Below are 21,458 nucleotides of genomic sequence, written 5' to 3'. Positions count from 1 at the left end.
AGAGCACTGAGCAGGACATCCATTCAGCTTCCCATTGAGTCCACCAAAATGATGCAAGTGCCAGCTGTCTGGATGGGACCCATGATGTAGAGAAGGAAAATCCATATAATCCTTACATTTCATTTCACCATGAATTTCCTCTTCTCTGCCTCTAAGGTCATCAGCAGAGCTTCTGACAATTTAAAATTTATTCCATTGGCAAGCTCACTAGAAGTTAGTATAGGGAGGGTCTTGGATTGTACTCCAAGGACTCCTCATTCTAAGGAAGCATGAGGTACAAGAGGAACAAATGAATAATGTTTCAGAAGACTGATGCCACCTTCTTTCTGTCCCTTCACATCATCTATGAGTGAAAGAAATAAGAAGGCAACATGTCCAGATAATCCTCTGGGAACTGGGCATCCCCTTCTGCCCTTTGATCAAGGACAATAAGAACAAAAGAAAAAGAACGAAATCTTTTGATCATTCCAGAAAACAGGCTGTCACTTATATGGGAAAGAATATCAGATTGTCATCAGAGTTTGACAGTCATAGTTTATTCCAGGAGACAGTGAAGTAACAACATATCTAAAATATGGCAGGAAAGAAAATGTGATGCAAGGATTGTGTATACCAAGTCAAACTGACTTTCACAAATGAAGGCCACAGACTGTTATGTTCATGCAAAAGACAAGGAATTTTGGTCCCACTATAGCCATTCTTGAGGAACCAAGTAGAAAATGAACTTCAGACAACCAAAACACTGGAGAGACACTGACATAAGATGCATCAGGGGCATTAAATATATATTTACTTATAGAACTAAGACTAAACTATGGTTATAAGAAAGGATATAGTATGTAATGACTGTTCTCTGACAAGGTAGATGAGAAACAGTTCTCAAAAATGGGGGGGGGGGAGAATGGGGAAAGAACATGATAAGTAGAATAAAGTTGTTGATTATATATGTTTATTAACTGGGATTAAAAGGATGTTACTTCAAATCAGATGCTGAAAAAGAAGGAAAGTAGAGGGGAAGAAAAAAAGAAGTTACTAGTTAATTTCAATATTGCTTCTAGGAGGGGACTTAAAGAAAATTAGAAAGAGGGAGAGTAGGCGTTCTTAACAGATATTAGTGTAAAGGAAAACAGAACAAGAGTATGAATCTTGCTAGTTACCAAAAAAAAAGTATAAAAAAAAAGGTTGCTAATAAAATAGACCACATAGTAAAAGATTATTTATATAAAATACTTGTATATCTATTTAAATATAACAAAACAATATGACACAACTGAGCCCAAACATATTACTATATACATTACATGTATATTATATACTTACAGATATACATATATGTAATATAATACTAATGTACAGTGTTACATAAAAAACAAGGTGAAAATGTATAGAGTTAAAATTTAAGAAAAAGAAGCATATATAAACATGTATCTGCTTATATTAAAAAACATAATGGAAGGATAAACAATGCTTTTTCTTTTTAATAGTTACCGATAGGAGAGGGAAGAAATAGGATGGAGGAGATACAGAATTTTGACCGCCTTTGAATAAGCCATGTTCTGTAGATTTATCTTGAAACCTTGTAAATCATGTATTAAATAACCATATAAGAAAATTATACTTTTTTAAATTCCAAAAAATAAAAAATACAATAAAACAAATGAACCTAAATGTGTATCATTAGGTTGGTGGTATGACCAAAAAACAAAACAAAACAAAACAAAACTTAAAAAAAACACAACACTCTAGTATCAACAGAATCTACACTAAGGACAAAAAGAACCACAAAAAGATTTTTAACTATTTTTAGTTGGCACACTGTTGGAGATATGCTGACATACATATTCTGAGATTGCTATGCTTCTTTCTCTATGCTGTGAGATAAAGCAAAGGAGCAATGACAGAATATTGTCATTCCTGGTGTTACTGAGAACTAGAGGCTCAGCATGAGAGAAAAGAAGTACAGAGAAAAGGTCAGAGAGGTTAAGTAAAAACTTTATCATCCTGAATTGAAATAGAAAGTATTAGTATGAACTCAAGTAGGATTTTACCTCTAAAGTACATGTGAGTGTGCACACACATATCCTTCAAACTGAGGACAGAGACCTCTGGGGAGGGGGATTCTGAGAAGTGGAGGCTCACATTTGACTTATTTAAAGTTTGAGTACTGGATTCTTACACATTTTAAATATCACATTTTTCCATTTTAAAATGCAAATTTGGGAAATATTAGTAAAAGTATTTTCTAATTCCTTAACAATAAACTGGATGATGTTTTAGGAGTCTCTCTAACACCAGCTTTCCCAAATGCCTTTTATACTGTTCTCTAAAGGCCCTGCAAGTTTTCTCTGAAAGAGGAAAAAAAATTACAACCTATTTTTCAGTTATTCATTATAGTTGAGGCACAAGATTAGACAATGGATAAAAATAACATAGATAATTGAAATTTACAGAGAATCTTAAAAAGTATGCATCTCTGAAGTTATTACTCTGTCATCCTACTCTGTCATCTTTCTTCTGGCTTAAACTACAGGTGCTAAAATGACCCTAAGGCATGTCTCAAAAACTACCATTGTAAAGAGAGGAAGGATAAGGTGTTGGCAGAGGTCAGATCTCGCCAGCTTTGTCAATTAGCATCACCATATGGGCCTCAAAATGAAATTCTGAGTTTCTTCATTTTAAATACCATCCTAAGGAGGTAAAATTTCTGGGTAGGAGTTTTCCTTGCTGCCAACATTTCCACAGCCCCTTAAAGCTCTAAGCCTGTGATCAGCAAACTTACTCTGTAAAGGCCTGGTAGAAAATAGCTTAAGCTTTGCAGGCCTTAGGATCTCTGTCAGATATACTCAGCTCCGTCACTGTAGCATGAAAGCAGCCACATACAATACATAAATTGAAAAATGTGACTGTCCTGCAATAAAACTTTATAGACAATAAATTTTAATTTTATATTATTTTTGCATGTCACGAAATGTTATTTTTTATAATTTTTTCAACCATTTAAAATGTGAAGACCATTCTTCGCCTGTGGGCTATACCAAACAGGTGGCAGACAGCAGGGTTTGCCAACCCCTGCTCCAAGCTATTTACCTGATTAGAGGTGGGCCCCACTCACCCCACACTGCTCTTCATGAAAACCTTACTGCCTCAGAAACTCCACAAGCCGGCTTAGAGCTATGTTAGAACCAACACTGCTTTCTTTCTAGCACCAGAAGTCATTATGTAAGACCTAGGAATTATCCATAAACTGTGAACCTCTTTAGCAAACCTGCCAAAATGCTTGCTGCTCCATGCCTTGATGCAGATAAAACTATAAATTTCCAGAATAGCAGATTTGCAACTTTGTTTCCTGAAGTTTTCTTCTTCATCTAAACTAATAGTGTTTGAGCTCTGAGCAAGAAGGCCTGATTCCCTCTGGGCTTGTGTCCAAATTTCATGTGTTTGAAAGTTTTGTTCAGTCCCAGGGAGTTTTAAACATATTTTATAGAGACTCTCAGTGTGAAGGGAGAGTGCCAACTGCATAGTCTGACATTTTAGCCACAGGAAAGGAGTGAGGGAAGCATCAAACAGCGTGCGGTTCATCGCTGTACAGGGAGGAAAGCTACTTAGGGGGATGGGGAAGAAACGAAAAGCCCTCTGTCAGAGCTTCACCTAAACCCCACCTTGGAGCAGCAGAGATTAATGATAAAGGCAGATCTTTGAGCAGTTGATGAGAAGCAGATTCTTACACTGCTGGAGGCCATGAGGAAGGGATCCCACAGCAGAACGCTCTCAGCTAGCACACTGTGGTCTTGGTACACTGAAGGGTGTGGGGCTAATGACCACCACCGGCTCTGGAGGAGGGCCATGAGGTTGCTTTGCTGGGCATGGAGAGGGGACAGCTGATTTCCAGCTGCTGAGGCAGACAGGGTAATATAATCAATGCAAAGTTAAAACTCCCTTTTCCAAGGCTATCTCCACCTACCTGCAACAACTTCCTAACCCAAACAGAATAATTTTATTTCCAAATTGGCACACTCACAGTAAGTTTAAATTATTACCCCTTCTTCAGTCTGCATCTGCAAGATTAAACAAAGAGCCACATGATTTTATTCACAATTAATCTCAGCTCCTAACGCTAAACAAACAGACATCCCATTCTATACATGAGCTAGAGAAAGGAAATTGGAATTACAAAACACTCAGCAATTCAAAAGAAGAAAACTAATTTTTAAAAACAGAACAAGTGTTCTCTTTTGAAACAGACTTGTTCCAAGAAACAAATATTTTGTCTCTAATTTGTAGTTTCAAGTTTTTAGTGAGATTTAAGAAGACCCTACACTAATAAAGCAGGGACTAGCAGGCATGAAAAGGAAACAATCTGGAAATGTAAAAGGATACTTGAAAGTGACAAAATAATAATTACCACATTTTAAAAGAACTCAATAAGGACAGCAAACAGCATACCGGATGCTGTAGAAAACAGCATCAACAAATTAGAAGACTCATATAGGAAATTCTTCCAATATCAGAGTAAACAGTTAAAGAAGTAAAAATTATTAAACAAAAGATGAAAGAAATAGGGAATAGATTCAGGAATTGTAACATTTATATAATAGGAATTTTAGTAGGTCTGAATAGAGCAGAACAATTAGAAGCAAAAAGAATGAGGAAGAGGAGGGAAAAAAAACAAGAAGAAAACTTTCCTGAGATGAGTAACGACTTGAGTTTTCAATTGGAAGCGCTCAGTTATATTGTGAATACAAATGAAAAAAATTTACAACTGAACAAATATACTGGTACAATTTCTGAATTTCAAAGGAAACTTTCTAAAAGCATTTTTATCAGATAGGAAAAAAAGGTAATTTTCCAACAAAGGAAAGACAGTGAGTTTAGCATCAGCTTTTACTCTAGCTACAGTATTTAAAAACTAGATGACAAAGGAAGGTTGAAAGAGTTCTGAGGAGAAAGACAGTGATGCTAGTCAGGTTATAATAATGGCAACAGATCCTCTCAGATATGTATGAACTGATAAAGAGGGTCACCCATATATCCTTCCTCAACCAATTACTCAACATTTATCAACAACTGAGAATAAAGTCAGAACACAATTCCAGTAATCAGAGTATAACAGAAGAAATGAGCATTAAACAATGAAATGAGTATGACTAGAATTAAATTTAAATGATTGTGGTTGATGTATTTGTGATCCTTACATAAACATTAAGAAAAAGAATTGAAAAAGAAGATAAGATACATGAGTAAAAAGCTGGATTTTAAATCCCAGATTTTTTGAACCAAAACTATAGGTTGAGGGAGGGGCAGTACAAGGAAAAAATCACATACTAAGTATCTCCTATTTTATAAGAAAAGAAAATGTATAGTTTCATTCCTAACAATAACAGAGAAATATCAATTTTACAATCATGTCTTTCAGAATTTAAAAGCATAATTATATTAAAAAGAAATATAATGAACATTAAAGAAAGGACTTTGGTTTCAGACAAACTAACCTGGGTGTGAGGCTCAGCTGTCACAAATTACCATATGTGAATTTGAATAAAGTATTAATCTCTTTAAGCTTCAGCTTAATAGGGATGATAGTCATTCTTTATTATAGATTTATAGGGATGATAATCATTCTTTATTATAGAATTATTTTGAAGTGTAGCTGAAATAAAATGTGTCAACTGCATAGCTCACTGGCTGACACGTGGTGGCTGTGGAATGTTAACTGTAATAAAAGCAGGGTGGGGTGGGGTGGGGGGTGGTGCCGGGACTTGATAAATTTAACAAAAGACAGGAAGAGAAAATAAGGGGTAAAACAAATAGCTGAATTAAACAGAAAGCAGAAATAGTTAGAAAGAAGCAATACCAAACATATCAGTGGTCATAATACTTGGAGATAGATTAAATTTTTCGACTAAAACACAAAGACCTTCAGACAAATTTTTAAAAATACAGATACTCTGTATGACATTTTTAAAGACACAGCATTATTTACGCAACAAATATTTGAGTGTTTACTATGTACCAGGCACTATTCTAGGTTCTGGGGATATAGTAGGAAGCAAAAAGACAAGGCATTGGACCAATCAGATATTGGGGGCTGCATAATCTAGGCAGAGGGTAAGGTAAGTATAAAGGCCCTAACTGGGGCTAAGATGGGCCTGGGCATGTTCAAAGGAAAGTGAGCAAGACAAAGGTAGGTGAGTTCAGAGAGATAACTGGGAGGGCTGGAATCAGATTCGGTGGGACCTTTCAGGCCTTGTCTGGACTTTGGATTTTACTGTGAATGGGAAGATGAGTCACTCTGAGCAAGAGTGATGTGATCTGACTTCCTTTCTTTGATAAGATCATTCTGATTGGTGAACTGAAAATGGACTTAAGAACAGTAAGAGTGGGAGTAGAAAGATCAATTAGAAAATTAATGTAATAATTCAGGAAAGAGATGATATTGTCCTAGATAAGAGTGGTAGCAGTGGGAATGGTAAGAAGTAGTTGGACTCCTCTGGATATAGTTAGAATGATTAGTTGCCTGCATGTGGAAAGAGAAAGAGGGGCCAGCAAGGGTGACACCCAGTCTTTTGGCTGGAGCAATGGGAGGGATGCAGCTGAGAAGGGAACTGTAAGAGGAGAGCAGGTGTAGAAGAGTGTGGTTGGGCGTCCTGTTGTAGATGTGAGGTACCCTTAGCAGAGATGGAAAAGTAAAAGTAATAGCCAGCCAGAGCTTTGACTCTAGAGAGGCCAGAACCAGAGATGTAAATTTGATAGTAGTCAGCATATAATGGCATTTAAAGGCATGAAACTGGTGATATCACCCAGGAAGGGGATGCGAACTGAGAAGAGAAGAGGTCCAAGGACTAAGGCCTGGAACACATTACTGTTTACAGATGGAGGACAAGGGGAAGAACCAACAAGGGGATGGAGAAAGAATGGCCAATGGAGTAGAATAAAAACCAGAGATTGTGAGAGATCTTGGAAGCAAAGAGGAAAAAGGGAGAGAATAAACAACAGTGTCAAACCCTGGTAATAGGTGAAGTAAGATAGGACTGAGAATTGACCATTGTGGTTAGCAATGGGGAGTTCACTGGTGACCTGGACAGAGGAGGACTGGTGGGGTAGTGCGGGTGAAACTCTAAATGACAGGGTAGAAGAGACAAAGGGAAGAGAGGAACTGAGAAGAGAATACACACAACTCTTTTTAAGGAGCTTTACTATTAGAAGGAGTAGAAAACTGGGAAAATCAGTAACTCAAGAGACACATGGCATCAAGAGAAGGTTGTTTTTTACTTAATGAAAGAAATGTCAAGATATTTGTTTGATTATGCAAGAGAAAGAGGTGTCTATTGCTGTAGGGACAAAGATTTTTAAAAATTGAAAGGCAAATAAAAGCAAAAAATGTTAAGGTATACCAATATAAGATGAGACAAAGTAGAACTCAAGACAGGCATTAAATGGGATAGAAGTAAATGATCATTTGACTGATAAATTATGGAACAAACTAAGAAAGTAGTTAAAGAAGTATTCCTCAAAAGAATAGTGCAACCAGATGAATTTATGGGCAAGACTGTAAGGTATCACTTCTTTGGATTTAAACTGATCAAACAATAAAAAGAAGGAAGATATTTCAGTTTATTCAAACAAACTAGCAGAAACCTGATACCAAAAACTGACAGAGAAGGAAAGAAGAAACAAAGTATATCTGTGTTATGAAGACTGATACAAAAAGTCTTAAATAAAATATGAGTAAGTTAAATCCAGCAATATATTACAAGAAAAACAGATAAAATCCAGATAGGATATATTCCAGAAATACAAGGATGGCTCAACATAGACAGTATGACTAGAATTAATCATATTGTTATTTAAAAGTAGAAAAATAATTAAAATTGTCTCAGTGGATGTTAAAAGAACATTTAATATAAATTCAGTTAACATTCAGGATAGCAAAAAATTCTTAATTTAGGCATACCTCAATATGATAAAGCATATCAATCTGAAACCAACAGCCAATGAAAACCATACATAATGATAAAACACGAGGCATTACTAAATAAGTCAAGAACAAGAGAAAATGCTAACTATCATCACTTTTTAATAGTATTCCGGAAATTTTAGTCAGTGTAATAAAACAAGAAAAAGACATTGTTAAAGGCGTAAATCCTAGAACGAAAACAACAAAATGATCAGTTTTTCAAATGATATAGAAATCTAAGTGGTTAAGTCAAGAGACTAAAAGGAAAAATTGTTAAAACTAATTTTTTTAAGTTCAGTAAAATGGCAGGATGCCAAAGACATATAGGAATCAATAGCTTTTTACAGACTAGACAGATTTCTAATTAAAAATTCTATTTTCAAAAGCAAGCCCTCTCCCACCAAAAAAAAAAACCTTCTAGTACATTCTAGACAAAAGGTAACGTGAGCCACATATGTAATTTTTAATAGTCTAGTTGTCACATTTTAAAAAAGTGAAATTAATTTTAGTATTTTATTTAACCCAGTATGTCTCTAAAATATTATTTCAACATGTAATCAATATCCTAAAACTATTGTTGAGATACTTTCAGTCTTTTTTTCATACTAAACCCTAAAAATCAGTGTTTGGTTTTTTGTTGTTTGTTTTTTTGTTTTTGTTTTGTTTTTTTGGTGCCTGTGGTATTTCTTAATATGGAATAGCCACATTTCAAGTCCTCACTAGCCATCTGTGGCCAGTGGCTATTGAACTGGACAATGTAGCTATGTGCCTAAGAAATTGTGTAGGACTTATAAACTTGAAAATACCAAAACTTCTAAAGAACATAAGAAGAGGTTTCAGTAAAAAGACAAACATATGACATACTCCTAGAAGTCTCATTACTGTAAAGATATCATTTTTCTCCCCCAAATTATTATATAAATTTAACACAAGCCCAATCAAAATTCCAATGACATTTTTTGGGAAGACTGGACAAAATTCCAGAGACTGGAAGCATAAATGTCAAAGAATGTCAAGAAAATTTGAAAATGACAAGAAAAAAGATCTGGAGTTGTCATATCAGATATCTACCTATCATCAAATATTTATATATTATACCAATTTACCAAAATTATAATAATATAATACTGGCAGATCAATAAAGAGACTAAAAACAACTATAAGTAAGAATTTAGTATATGATAAAGGGGAAATTTTTTAAAAGTGGGAAGGAATATGTTAGTAAATACATAGTTTTGGGGCCACTTATAAAGAATATACAATGACATCTATTTTATATTTTATACAAAATCAATACTGCATGAGTTAAGTATTTAAATAAAAACCTAGAAAGCAATAAAATGATAGAAAATCTGTAGTTGAATATTTACCTAGTTATGTTTTTTTGGACTAGAGAATCTTTTTAAGATAGAAATCATAAAGAGAACAATACATTTGGCGATAAAATATTCTATTTATCAAAAACATAAGTAAAAAGCTAATTTCAAACAGATAAAATAATTCCAACATATATGAACAATAAAAATATTAATACATAAAAATAGCTTTTATAGATGAATAAGAGAAAAGATGAACAATCCAAAAGAATAAAACAATGGGTGAAGGACATAAATAGGTCAATTTATAAAAGAGAAATACAGAGTTTCACCTATCAAATTGGCAAAGATAACAAGATGATGATCATGTTTCACAAGGGTGCAAAGAAATGGACACTCTTGATCATGACATGGACAATCTTTCTTGAAGGAAACCTGGCAGTATATATGAAAAGCCTTTAAAACATGCATATCTTTCCATTTATATGAGGTACCTAAACTAGACAAATTCATTGAGACAGAAGGTAGAATAGACATTACCAGGGGCTGTGGAGAGGAGGAGTAGAGAGTTACTGTTTAATGGGTACAGATATTTTGTTTGGGATGTTGGAAACGTTCTGGAAATGGATATGGTGATGGTTGTATAACATTGTGAGTGTACTTAATGCCACTGAATTATACACTTAAAAATGTTCAAAATGCATATTTTACCACAATTTAAAAAAATTCCATTGCGTGACTATAAAAATTTATTAAACCATTCTCCTATTGTTGAACATTCAGGTTTTCCCCATAACCTAACAATTAAAAATAACATTATGGTTAAAATAATGTGTATCCTTTTACACAGCATTTTTATTTGTTAGTATTTATCCTATAGTAATAATGAGTAATATGTGTAAAGATATACATTTTACTTCCTGGCACTGTTTGTAATAACAAAGAGTGGGAAACCTAAGTAACTAACATTATAGGATTGGTCAAATTATTGTACACAATGGAAAATTAGACAGCCATTAAAAAGTATACTACAGACATACCTATTGATATTAAGGGAAAATGATTAAAAATAGTGTGTGTGGTAAACTTCAGAGGAAGTTAATGTTCATATGTGCATAGGAAAGTATCTGGAAGAATATATGTTTTTGCCAGTGGTTATCTCTGAGTGAATGGGATTTTGTTACTTTTTTTATGCTCTTTTTCTTGCTTGTCAGTATTTTTCTGCAATAAGCATGAACTCTAATTGTAAAAAACAAAGCAAACAAACAAAAAAACCTAACAGAAGAAACTTAATTTTGAACATTTAAATATCTTCACAGTAATTTCTCCTTTCTCAGAAGTAATACCATGCCTTCACTTACTATACAAAGTGCCCCTTCCCTCCCCACAAAAGAAAAACCAACTGATAGAGTATCTGTAAGTTATTTATTATATGGCACCAGCAGATAATTCTTTCCCTGAACTAAATAACTATAAATTAGATTATATTAAGAAATCCCTTTGAGCTTTTGATTTGCTTCTTGGCTGTCCATTGTAGGTATATGTGCAAAGCATCTAATGAAAACACTTTCTACTTTTGGTAATGAGATGAGTTGCCTTTTATAAATGAGGGAGATGCTGTCCCTGGGAGAAGGCTGCACATGAAGTATGTAAGACATTCAGGTATCTGAATGGAACCTCATAAAATGAGAGCAAGAAAACCAGAATGCCCTTTAGAGTATCCTCAAAGCTTGTGCAGATGTAGAAAGAATAATACTGTGAGTTTAGAGGTATAAGGCAAACAGATCCAATCCTAAAGGCATTTTTGTTTGGGTGTCCCACACAGTAGCTGTAAATCATCTGGAACAGGAAACTTGAAATCATTAAGGTCACATATTTATAACATCATATTCAATTAGGTTAGAAAAGTGCAATTTCTGTCATCATGTCCTAAAAAGATGTGTTTTTCTCTCAGATCTCTTATTAAAAAAAGCTCTCTATATTGTTACAAATAGGGCTGTTTTCAGTCAGTTACAAGGAGCAATTCAATTACTAGATGGTTTAGTGCAGTAACTGACTCCAGACTAATTTAATTTCTTTAGGTCTCCAAAGATCAATTGATCTGATTTGTCCCATCCCCAAAGGCTGCTTAGAAAAAATTCAGACTGAAATACCTGGAAATGAAATCCAAAACCTTGTCCAATTTCACACTACTTAGGTCATCTTGCAAACTTGCAGCTAGTCACATAAGATGCTCTCTTGGCCCTCAGACCATTGAAAGCTTCTTAGCTTCATGTACATGTGAGTGTTCCCCACATCAGGATGTTTATAAAATAAGTGAAAAATGTGGCTGCATGTGTTATCAAATCCGTCGCTCTAAAGGGTAGTGAGTCTGGGTACTTGTCTCTCATAAGCACAAGTGCAACAAAAGGGGCTATTTTTACTCTAGGAGTAGTTTATTAAGACTGTTAAAAGTAGCTTAGATGGGGTAAAACTATGCTCATCTAATAAAATATAATTATTTTACATTTTGAGATTTAGAAATGCTTTCATAAATGTCATCTTACATGGTTCTCATAATAAACCTTTGAAGTAAGCAGGGTTATTTTCTCCATTTTCTAGATGAGGAAGCAGACTCAGGGGTTAGGTGACTTCTCTAGGATCACTCAGGCAGGAAAAGGCAGAGCTGGGACTCTAACCCATGACTTTGTCTCTATATACCATGCTCACCCACTGATTTGAGACGGAAGATATGATGCCCACTGTAAAAACACATCACTTACTTCCCAACTGAGCCACTGTTTTCATTTTTGCCTGACCCCTGACTAGAACGGAGAAAAAGTTCACATATTAAAATCCCACTTGCATAAACCCAGTCTGAATCAGTACCTCTGGCACTCCAAAAATAGGAGATAAAAAAGGCCACACCTAAATGCAAGTAGCCTTTGTAAATGGACTCCTTTGTCACCCACGCTGCTGATACCACTTTCTCACTGACTTGGGTCTTATGACCTATTTGCACACCTATGTCCCACCTAATTGGAGAGTTATCTCCTTGCCATCTCTCTGCATTTTGCAATGGATTTTCAACAAGCTCAAGTTTCTTTCCCTGATCTCTCAATACCCCACAATCACTTGTCAAGCACTCCAACTAATTAATCTTTTCTACTCAGATGCCATAGTTCTACCCAACTTTCAGTCTCTCCTGCTGGATACTTTGTCTCCCCACCGAGCTTCTATATCTGTTCCCACCAGTCAAAACCACATGCCTATGCTCTGCCATTTGGGAAGGATGAGGGAAGGATAAGACAGATGTTGCTAAAACATGTAATTATCCTTTAATTTGAGTTTCCAGGACGGGTTAGAGAGAAGTGCTGAGGTCAGATGTGACCATGTGGTAGGTAACAAAGAGTGTGGCAGAAACACATAGCAGTTGGTAGGGAAATCACACAAAGATTTGGAGATAAAGTAAACCAGAGGGCTGGTAGCTAGGGTACCCCACCTGTCAATAAAGATTCCAGGCCACATAAAAGATTAGATACAGAAGATGAGTAAGATCTGACGACCTAATGTGTGAAATGGTGACTATAGTTGATAACATTGTATTATATAATTCAAATTTGTAAAGAGAGTGGAACTTAAATGTGCTCACCAAAAACAAAACAGAATAAGTACAGAAAGTTACATAGTATGTTTAAGGGATACAAATAATCTTCTCCTTGACAAAACCATTTTTTGACATTCATTTTGGGCAAACTATGCATCTCAATATAGTCATTACTCATCACTTAGACAGTCTCACACTGTGTGAACCATTTTAATTAAATAAAAAGTGGGGTAAATTATGGCACATGATTGTCACTTGCCTTCTTAAAGGTCCTGAGATCTGATAGCTTTCCTATTAAGTATAAGCAGTCTATGCTGTAGGTAAAATATACACCTTGATTTAAATTGCCTCTCCTTGTTTCAAAATTCCAAACTACCTTTATTAAGTCTTTATGTTAACAAATATATCCACTTCAGAAGGCAAAGGCTATTAAGATTCTATTTCTCTGTGGATTGCCACTCAAGACATGAAGCTTAATACCATCGAGAGGACTGTGTCTTTGATAACAAAGAAGCCCCGTTGAAAAACTGTCCTGTCCAAAGAAACCACTTCACTCAGAAATTGAGCATAGAATAGATCCAGCTGCAGCAGCTGTCAAAGCTTAAGCAGTTGCATATCTACAGGGTTTATAACTGGAAGGGAAGGTGGGGCAGAGAACTGGAGACTATACAGAGTACTGGAGACTCTATACAGTCAGGTTATGGCTCTTTGGTGTTGAAAGGAGTGTGCTCTTACAAACTAGTGCTTCTCTTTATCTTATCTGGGCAAAAAAGTAAACAGAAAATTCTCATTACCTCTCAATGTCAGTGAGCCTGGAGGAGTCCCGGAATCCTTTGGCAAAAGGGTTACTATCTATTTTCAGCTTGGTTATCTGGAAAGGGAAGAAAGGGTAACAAAACAGTATCATTTCCATGGTCAAGGAAATAAAATCAGAAATAAAAACTTTGTTCATTTTCCATCATGGCACCCCAAGAATATCTTAATGTCTCTCAGTATTGTGATAAAGGTTAAAATTGCTAAGGAAGTTCACAAGAGGCCTAAATTGGGTGGAATGGTCAGAGAAGGCCTCAGAGAGAAGGAAGTAGTTGAGGACAGACTGGTCCTAAAACAGGCTGGAAGTCAATGGATAGAGACAGTTCGAAATGGGGGCCTTTTACAAACAGTGTGGCTGCCGTGTGAAGTATTTAAGAGAGTAGTGAAAGGCTAGAGCTCGACTGGGGAATGGGGAAGCTGTCTAGGAGGCCAGCATTGGTGGGTAATGGGGAATAAAAACAAGAACATTACCTCATGCTGACTTGGCAGCCTCATTTGTTAATACCATGGGTACCTATATATACCATAATGGATACCACAGTAGTAACTTCATGTTCAATACTATATGAAATACCTGACATAAATATATGATGTAAAGCTTTCAGCATATAAATTTACCCCTGTTCCCCTTTCCATCTGACTAAATAAGAATCAAATTGGTGGGTCTCTTATTATCCTCCCATATAATGTTACTTACAGACTCTATGCTTATATGGAAAAAAAGTATTTCCTAATAAGAATCATAGTCTGAAGTATTAAGTGTCTATGTTGTGCTAGTCATAATTCACACAATATTAATGTAGAAAGATCCATTAAAATATATGCACTGCACCTTGACAGAAAAATACGTTAGGTTACAAAGAAAATAAATAAATAAATAAAACACTGATTAAAAGATGCTCTACTTGCAAAATTCCTGAGTGTTAAGAGCTAAAAGGAATGGAGGAGGATTATTGGAATTAGAGCCACAGACACCTTTAAAGAGAGTCATAGCTCATTTGTGTCAAAATGAGAACCCACATTCATCTTTGGAAAGAGAGACACACACAGAATAGTCTTAACCTGGAAAAAAAGTTATAGGTTGAGGGAGGCATGCCTTCCTCTTTCAAAGTAAGGAGTAAACACAATCAAAAATATATCTATTTTGAGATATATATATATATAATAGTTTGAAAGACTTATTTTGCCAATAAGCAACTTTTCCTTTGATCAGAGTGTATCTACTTTTCATTTTAAACTATTAACATCTAAAGAATTGCTTTTTTCATTACAAAAGAAAGTCTTTTTTTTTACTTTTCAAGTTTTCTTAATGTGAGCTAACCAATGTACAAGCTGCAAAAAGCTATTTACCTCACTTAAAATAGAACTTCCCACACTGTCCTTACCAGAGAGACTGCACTTCTCTATCATTAACACTGGCAAGTTTTAAGATTGATTCTTTGATATTAGTTTTTAAGGGCACTTGACAGTGCCTCAGAAATGCTCATTTTTGTCCCATGCACATTCACTCTAGAGTAGCCAAAAATAAAATTGCTAATTTCCTTTTCAGCTTAGTTAATGGAAAATGGTAAACAGTGAAGGAAAGTGTGCATAGAAAGAAATATACAGGAACCACTGAGGTTGCCCCTAAAGTGTGGCCATCAAGAGTTTGTAGAGAACCTTCTCTCAAAGTCAGCCACCCCTTTAATCAAGGGCATGGATTTCTAAAGGGTGAAGTCTATTTTAGCCATTCTTTCAGACTAGGATTTAGTATTAAAGGTCAGTTTTCAGGGCAAAGGCAAAAATTTTTATTTGTTTGAAATAAATTATAAACACCTTCTAAAGCCCAAGCAGTCAACATATTCTAGGATTATAAAACACCAACAAGATTTTTAAATCCTCAGAAACGGGATTTCTTTGATTATCTTTTTCTACTGAATAATTATAAATGAAAATACTTTAGATTTCTAAAGTGCTTTATAGTTCATGAAAACACTTTCACAATAATTTATCAACAGAAATGAGATCACATGGTCCCTAAAATTCCAGGCAGGCAGAGGCATACATAGAACTGGAAGTGGTTTAAGTGCCACTAAAGAAGCTGGCACCACATCCCCTGCAGTGTTAGGTGACATTAAGTGTGAACCAAACCCAGATAAAAGCTTCAAACTGAAACTGTAAAATACAGCAATAAAGTTAAGTCTTCAAGTTCAATTCTTATAAGCTCATTTATAAAAAGTGAATGGATTTGCCAATGGATAAAACTTTCTGGAGACAAAGGCAAATAATATCTGATGGAGAAACTAATTTTGAACGAAGTCCTTTTGCAGCCATCCCTCTAAAATGTGAACCATATCAGGAATTCCCTGGTGGTCCAGTGGTTAGGACTTGGTGCTTTCACTGCCGAGTCCCGGGTTCAATCCCTGGTCGGGAAACATCCTGAAAGCCACGCAGTGCAGCCAAAAAAAATTTTTTAAATAAATATAACAAAAAAAATGTGAACCATATCAAGCTTTGTTTGAGTCTTTATAAACTAAAAGAACAGAAAATATTATCTGTCTGTTATAATAGTTAAAGAACCACCTTTGATCCACTTTGTCCCTGAAAAGGATTTTGAGAATTGTATTTGTTGTTATTTATATTTCCAGGAGGTAGACTGTTGGCTCAGAATGTGATGATTGTGGAGTTGTCATAGAAAATAAATATTCTCAGTGTGTGTGTGTGTTAGTTGCTCAATTGATGTGTCACCATATCTAGTATTACTGCCATAAATTTGAATGAGGAAGTGAATCAAATTCAACACAAGTTTTCAGATTTCTTTGGAATTTTTTCATTTATTGGAACTTTCTCTTTCCAGTATCTTTTTGGTCCTTCTTTCATCATCCCCAAGAGTATCAATGGTAACTTTTTTACTTTACATTTGATATAATTTCAAACTGTAGGAAAGTTTCAAGAATAGTACAACGTGTACTCATACAGCTAGATTTACCAGTTGGTTCAGCAGTGATTTAACTTTAGTGTGTTAAGTAGAAAAGGAGCTCAGGAGAGTAACCAGGTACTTACTTTCTCTACGGACTATTTTATCTAATTCCAGGGAAAAAAATTGCTTTTGGAAGTTAGAGAAAAAAAGCTGAATGGATTTCTTACTACTAAAATTGTATGGGGGCCCTGAACTAACCACTACAGTCTTGAACAGGCTTTATGGAGTACCGATTAGCAGTACAGGGACTGTGGGTAGACTTCTTAATGAGCCCACCGTGCTCACTGTGGTATCACTAGACTCTGAATCTACTGGGGTGCCAACAATAAGCACCCCAGAAATGTTTGTTTGAACTTTGCTTCAAGGACAAGCAGTCAGAAATATGATTTCATATGTTTACCAGTCATAGACTAGGTGAAATTCTTGAGTCTACATAAAAAGCATTTTGTTTTCTATTTTAAGATAAAGTAATTTTTAAATAGCAAAGTTTTAACATTCTAGTTAATCATGCACTTTTAAAAGGTCAGGCACAGATTTTATTCCATGGATATTTAAATAAAAACCAGTAGTTAATAGAAAGAAATTCATTTCTGCAGATATAGTTTTATATCCCTTTATGAAATTTGGGAGAATGAAAAAGTTACGTATTTGAGAACTGATGAGAGAAAGACCTGAGTTATATACAGTGATGTCAGTTGGACATCATTTTCCTAATATAGAATACCTGCAGCTTGTAAAGCTGTTGAACCAGCATCACCCATGTCAAAGGTTAAATTAAAAGGAAGATCCAAAAATAGTCAACTACCAAAAACATATGTAGAGAACCCATGTGAAACTACAAGTATGTCTTTATGATTCAACAACAAATTTTAAAAGCAGCAGTATTTTTCATTTTGTGAGGAAGAAGAATTAACAAGTAAGGACAGCAGTATGTGCTTAAGAAATCCTGTTTCAAGTGTATCTACATATATGCAAATCACTGACTAATTCTGGTCAAAATACACCCGTTTTTTCATGTATTATCTTAATAATGTGGAACATAATGCATTTCCTAACCAAACAAATTCATTCTTTCAACATCTCCTTTATAGATAAATATATGTATAAATGGAAGGCAGATTTTGACACTGCCAGCTGCACCAAAGAGAAAGGGACTTTTTCTAGTAGTTATTATTCCATGTGATATCACTGGACTCTGAATATAGCTGGAGTTCCCAGCCACAAGGTGAAATTGGCCCTCAGAGACCATTTCTCCAATTATCAGGAAAAGATCTGTCCAAAGGCATTTAAAAATGAAACCTGACCTACACTTCAACTCTACAGCAATGGCATGCCTGCTCAAAAACAATGTATGACCTTTAAATCTTAAATTATAAAATAGTTTGTTGGAAGTATAATGTATTTAGCTTTAATCTAATAATGTTAAGAAATGCAATCATTTCCTCACAAAAACCAGAGGAAAAAATAGAAAAAAGGTCCCGTTTTCATTACTTACAAATAAAACTACCAGACACAATAAATGAGAAGCTTTTTCACAAATTCTAATGGAAAATTTGATTTGGCTTTTAATATGTATGTAAATAATGTCCTATCCAAAGTTTAAGAGCTATAAAGGCAGTCCTAAGTGTGAACTTTTAAATCTTCTTTCTCTCTTTTCTCCCTGTTCTTTGTGCATGAAAATATTCTAATATTTATACTGTACTTAGTACACATTTAATTTGTTTATTTCCTATATATTTATTTTATGTTTATTATGGGTAAATCAGTAGACAAGCATGGTATAGCAGTGAAAAGGCAGTAAATGTGAGGAGGCCTAGAAAGAATCAAGGATAACTTCAGAAAACTGTATAAGACTAATGAAAATACTAACCCCCAAAATGATTTATTCACCCCACGTGAATTTCGATTGGTCTTATGAGGTCTATAAACCATCTGCAAAAATGGCTCATTACTATACCAAATCAAATTTTTGACTATTAATTGAATTTCAAATATATATGTGAGTAGATTTCACGTCACCCCTGTGGCTGCCATCTTCTTTGCCTGTAAACTGGGACTAAGAACCAGACCATCTTAGGGAACAACTGTAAGGATCAAATGAGATGCTGTGCATAAACATGCCTTTGGAAATTGTAAGGCACTCTATAAATAAAGCACGTGGTGACTGTTGGACTGTCTCTGGAATGTCCAAAGAGGATTTGCCACCATTTGGATTTTTAAATGTTAGTGGCAACTTTTCAGTGAGATAAATGAATGCACAAATGTTATACTATTTATCTTTAAGTAAAAGCACACACACATACACACACACATACGGCATTGTGCTAGGGATTATGGCTTTAAAGGTGGGTGCACAGAAATAAACTCAGACATGGCAGGATCTATTGAAAAAAGCAGTACTGAATTATGTTGTAAAATGCAACATAAAAATACTGTTGTTCCTATCTCATAATATCATTGTGAGGATTAAATAAGACAGTGCACTTTAAATGGTGCCTTGTGTACCCAAATATTAGCTGTTATTATAATTATGTAGATAATAACCTCCTATTCCATGTTCCGTGATATGAGAGGTCCTGCCAATACTTATTCAGGATTGCTCCTTCACCAATTAAACCAAATCTAAGGTGTTACACTTAGAACTTTCCTTAATTTTGTTCTGTGTGTAATTTTCACTAAACAATCCCAAATTACCTATTCTTGCTTTGGTTCCCTTTACAGGTAATTCTGATAAAAGCAATGAAGTTTCCATATGACAAGTTTTTATTTCATTCTCAAACATCAGCAGGTTTTCTTGTATTAGTATAAATCTGATGTTTCATAATATAAAAGCTACTAATTCAGTTAGTGTAATTTGAATTAAATGTTTCAGGAATCTTTTCTGAACCTGTGATACCTGTATTACATGTATCCTCAAATAAATTAAAAATGGGATTGTTGATGTCAGTGTTCCAGATTCTAAGAGAAGGAGCATTATGTTTTAGGCCTTTGTGGGCTTCACTCTATACACAAATTTTTAGCTTGGGCATTCTCTGAAAGTTGCCACTCTTGTGTTGTTATCTTGGGGATAATTAAAAAGTTATAGTACTTTGCTTTTACTTAAAGATAAATAGTATAACATTTGTGCATTCATTTATCTCACTGAAAAGTTGCCACTAACATTTAAAAATCCAAATGGTGGCAAATCCTCTTTGGACATTCCAGAGACAGTCCAATAGTCACCACGTGCTTTATTTATAGAGTGCCTTACAATTTCCAAAGGCATGTTTATGCACAGCATCTCATTTGATCCTTACAGTTGTTCCCTAAGATGGTCTGGTTCTTAGTCCCAGTTTACAGGCAAAGAAGATGGCAGCCACAGTGGTGAAGTGAAATCTACTCAAAGTCATATGGAAATTATAGGTGCTTATGCCTTACAGACACATACCCACTCTGGCCATTTTTCCACATCCCTTCTCTGACTTCCTGTTTCCTCATTTGTGTAGGGCTACCTGGGCTTTCAGTTTCATCTTCTTGCTCTTCCTGAGAGACTCAACACCATATTTCCTTGGTTGACCATCCCACTCTGAGCCATCTGTCAGGCAGCACCTAACAGTTATTCACTCAGAACCAAAATATAACATCAAGACATGAGGAGAGCAAGAGTCCTGGCTACCTATAACCAGTCAAATAAAAGCAAGACACAAAACCCAGAGTAAACGGACAATGTGAGTTCCTGTCACTAAAGTACAGTATATCAAAAGGAATTCTACTTCTGGTCCATTCGGACTGTGGAAAAGTTACTTGTCCTCTCTTAGCTTCAGATTCCTCACTAAAGAATGTTACCGTTACCCCCGGCCTTCAAGATTACGCTGACCATGAAAGAAGAATACATGGGGAAGTATCTAACAGCACTCAGTCCTTAGCAACACTTTGATAAATATTTACAGTAGAGTTGGACTAAGCCTTATGGATGAAGAAATGCATAAATTTTAAATATGATTTACAACAGAGTAGAAAATATATAACTCAATATTATAAATTAGATATCTTGACGTTAATTAAATACACAACTGCTTACATACTACAGTTTATTATCTAAAGAGGCATTTAAGATCATTCTACTAGAATTATCTTACCCTGAAATACAGCTGAATAAATCTCTCAAAATATCTAACGTATCAGTAGCTTGGATAGTTGGCTAGCACACTACATGTGCTAATTTAGCAGAAAAACTGAACTTCTAAATTTTATGAAGCAATGAGTTATGGTTATGCATGTCATGAGGCTCTACCAGAAAGAGAAGGAAGCAGGTAATGTTCTTGAGAAAATTTGAGAAGGCAGATTGGGTCAGGTTTGGGTGGGACATGGGAGCAGTGAACAGCCTGACCACGAGTATAAAGGTTCTAAGAAAGATGGTGTAACACAGACCTTCATAACCTTGAGCCACAGATACTCAACATACTTGGAAGTCCTGGGGCTGATTCTCCATAGCTTTCTCCAAAGTGAATTTCTGTTTTGAGTACTGGGATAGCCCTTCTCTCCAAGAAGATAACTCTCCTAAAGCCTTATCTTATTTGGGAAATAAATTGTGAAGGGTATACTCACCAGTTGATTCTGGTAGGCAGTGACCGCCGTAAAAACTGTTTCTGGAAAGATGAATGTTCTGAATTCTTCAGACTTCAGATTGAGTAATGATGCTGTGTGGTCTTTCTTCTTAATGATGTGCACCCGTGGCTGGTACTTATGCATTGAGTTCAAAATTATCTGTAGCAAAGAGTGGGAAGTACAGTACTGGATTTTAAGTACTTATAGTGCTAATAAACAGGCCAAATTACAATGAGGCAAAGA

General features: G+C 35.2%; 1 protein-coding gene across 1 annotated transcript in view; it reads right to left on the bottom strand.

Annotated features, from left to right (window-relative positions):
• TBX20 (T-box transcription factor 20) overlaps window positions 1-21,458 on the bottom strand; it is a 49,504-nt gene that overhangs the window by 15,077 nt on the left and 12,969 nt on the right. Inside the window, exons 5-6 of the mRNA XM_059932704.1 lie at window positions 21,216-21,374; window positions 13,651-13,727 (exon numbers count right to left, since the gene is read on the bottom strand). Of these exons, the coding sequence (XP_059788687.1) occupies window positions 13,651-13,727; window positions 21,216-21,374 (236 nt within the window). The remainder of the gene's footprint in view (window positions 1-13,650; window positions 13,728-21,215; window positions 21,375-21,458) is intronic.

The sequence above is a fragment of the Balaenoptera ricei genome, chromosome 9, assembly GCF_028023285.1.
Source record: "Balaenoptera ricei isolate mBalRic1 chromosome 9, mBalRic1.hap2, whole genome shotgun sequence".
In the NCBI taxonomy this organism is placed as follows: domain Eukaryota; kingdom Metazoa; phylum Chordata; class Mammalia; order Artiodactyla; family Balaenopteridae; genus Balaenoptera; species Balaenoptera ricei.
This window is presented reverse-complemented; position numbering and strand designations above follow the sequence as displayed.